This window comes from Plectropomus leopardus, unplaced genomic scaffold (genome assembly GCF_008729295.1).
Source record: "Plectropomus leopardus isolate mb unplaced genomic scaffold, YSFRI_Pleo_2.0 unplaced_scaffold16772, whole genome shotgun sequence".
NCBI classification, from domain to species: Eukaryota; Metazoa; Chordata; class Actinopteri; order Perciformes; family Serranidae; genus Plectropomus; species Plectropomus leopardus.
The window spans coordinates 1-1,972 of record NW_024618024.1 but is presented as its reverse complement, the minus strand read 5'-3'; the positions used below and the strand labels follow the sequence as shown (position 1 = coordinate 1,972).

General features: G+C 38.5%; 1 protein-coding gene across 1 annotated transcript; it reads left to right on the top strand.

Annotated features, from left to right (window-relative positions):
* Positions 1 to 6: 6 nt before the first annotated feature.
* Positions 7 to 1,610, top strand: LOC121964697 (adhesion G protein-coupled receptor E4-like; the record flags this gene model as incomplete). Its single annotated transcript, XM_042514895.1, has 3 exons — positions 7 to 139; positions 229 to 390; positions 1,380 to 1,610. Coding segments are annotated over exons 1-3 (513 nt in total), but the record flags the coding sequence as incomplete, so codon positions are not given.
* Positions 1,611 to 1,972: the final 362 nt, after the last annotated feature.

Below are 1,972 nucleotides of genomic sequence, written 5' to 3'. Positions count from 1 at the left end.
GGACGGCTTCTTTGGCGCGATGGAGCCACGAGAGAACCTCAGCTATGAGATCAACTCCAAAGTCGTGACCGCCACCGTCAGCAACAGAAACACGACGCACCTCAAAGAGCCCGTCACGCTGACTCTGCGTCACCTCAAGGTCGATTATAGCTCGACGTAAGGATGATATCTGTCTCTTCGGGGAAATATTACATCCATAACGGTCATCACGTCTCTTTTTTCTCTCAGCCGAATGAATCCAGCGCCTGCGTGTTTTGGGATTCCTCGGTGGACGGAGGCTCGTGGTCTGCTCGGAGCTGCAAAGTGTTGGAGTCCAACTCTGAATACACAGTTTGTTCCTGCAGCCGTCTGGGCAGCTTCGCTGTGCTCACGACGCTCTACGACGTCGAGGTTCAAACTCTTAGTAACACACACGCACGACGACACAAAGCGAATTATGAGGCTTATAGTTTATAGCTGAAACCTCGTGGTCCGGTAAGATTTCGGGGGATTTAGTGGCATCTGGTGGTCATTCCTCGCAGTGTTCATTGTTCAGGTACGACGGAGGATAAGTACCGTGTTAAAAACAAAAGTTAGATTTCAAGGACAGAGTCAAAATACTATTACGAAAATGAAGTTTTAATTTTGAGAATAAAGTCAAAATATTCTGAGACTAAAGTCACAATTTTATGAGAATAAAGTCACAATCTTATGAGAATAAAATCTTAATAATGTTTGAATAAAGTTATAATTTTATGGGAATAAAGTCATAATTTGATGAGAATAAAGTCCTAATTTTATAAGAATAAAGTTGTAATATTATTTGAATAAAATTGTAATTTTTACGAGAATAAAGTCGTAATATTATGGGAATAAGTTTTAATTTACACGAATAAAGTCACAATTTTATGAGAATGAAGTCAGAATTTTATAAGAATAAAGTCGTAATATTGTGAAAATAAAGTCATAATTTTCTGAGAATAAAGTTTTAATTCATTTTATGAGAATAAAATAAATAAAATATTTTTATTCAGGACCACCACTTCTGAAATTTGGCTAAATTCAGCAGAAAAGGCACCGAGGCCACAGAAATATTGTGCATATTTTAGTTAATGAAATGCTGAAAAATGCTCACATTCTGTGCACAGGCTACATATTTTTGCAATTGAAAAATGCAGTAATGAGTAATTTTAGGCCTAAAACAATGAAAAGACTGAATAAAAATCTGTAAAAAATAATATTCATTTATTAATAATGCATATTATATGAATACATAATATTCATTTCCATATAATTTTTAGTCAGAGACACAGGAGCCACTGGAGGGGGGCCACAGGGCCCTTAAATCCTGCACACTGGACATTTAGGTCTTTGTGATTTAACCCTTTAACCCTCTTCAGCAGGTGGAGTTTGAGCTGCAGCTGATGGTCCGGGTGGGTCTGTCGCTCTCGCTCGTCTGCCTCTTCGTCTGCATCCCGACCTTCTCTCTGATCCGCTCCATCAGAAGCCCGAGAACCACCATCCACCTGCACCTCTGCATCAGCCTCTTCATCGCCAGCGTCGTCTTCCTCGCGGGCATCTCTCGCACGGAGAGCTGGGTAAATATCTCTGTCACCGTCCGCCAAAGTGCAGTAAAAGGAAGATTTGTAAGCAACAATTGAGCAAACAGCCTCTCCCCGTTTCCTCTCTGTCGTTATCTATCAATCATCTATCGGTGATCAATATCATAATAACGCACTGAATTTTCAGCTGTTTTATTGTAATAAATGGCAGATGTGTGTTTATAATACAGAATAAATGGTTAAACTGAAAATGCAAATGATTAATCTAAAGTAAATAGTCAACATTTGTTCTCCGACGAATTAATGTAATAGATTATATACATATATATATTTAATTTTGGACATACCGGTACACTAATTTACATTTTAGGTTCCACTACAATGTATCAGGTTTGCCCAGAGGTATAATTTATTATCTATCTGTCCATCTA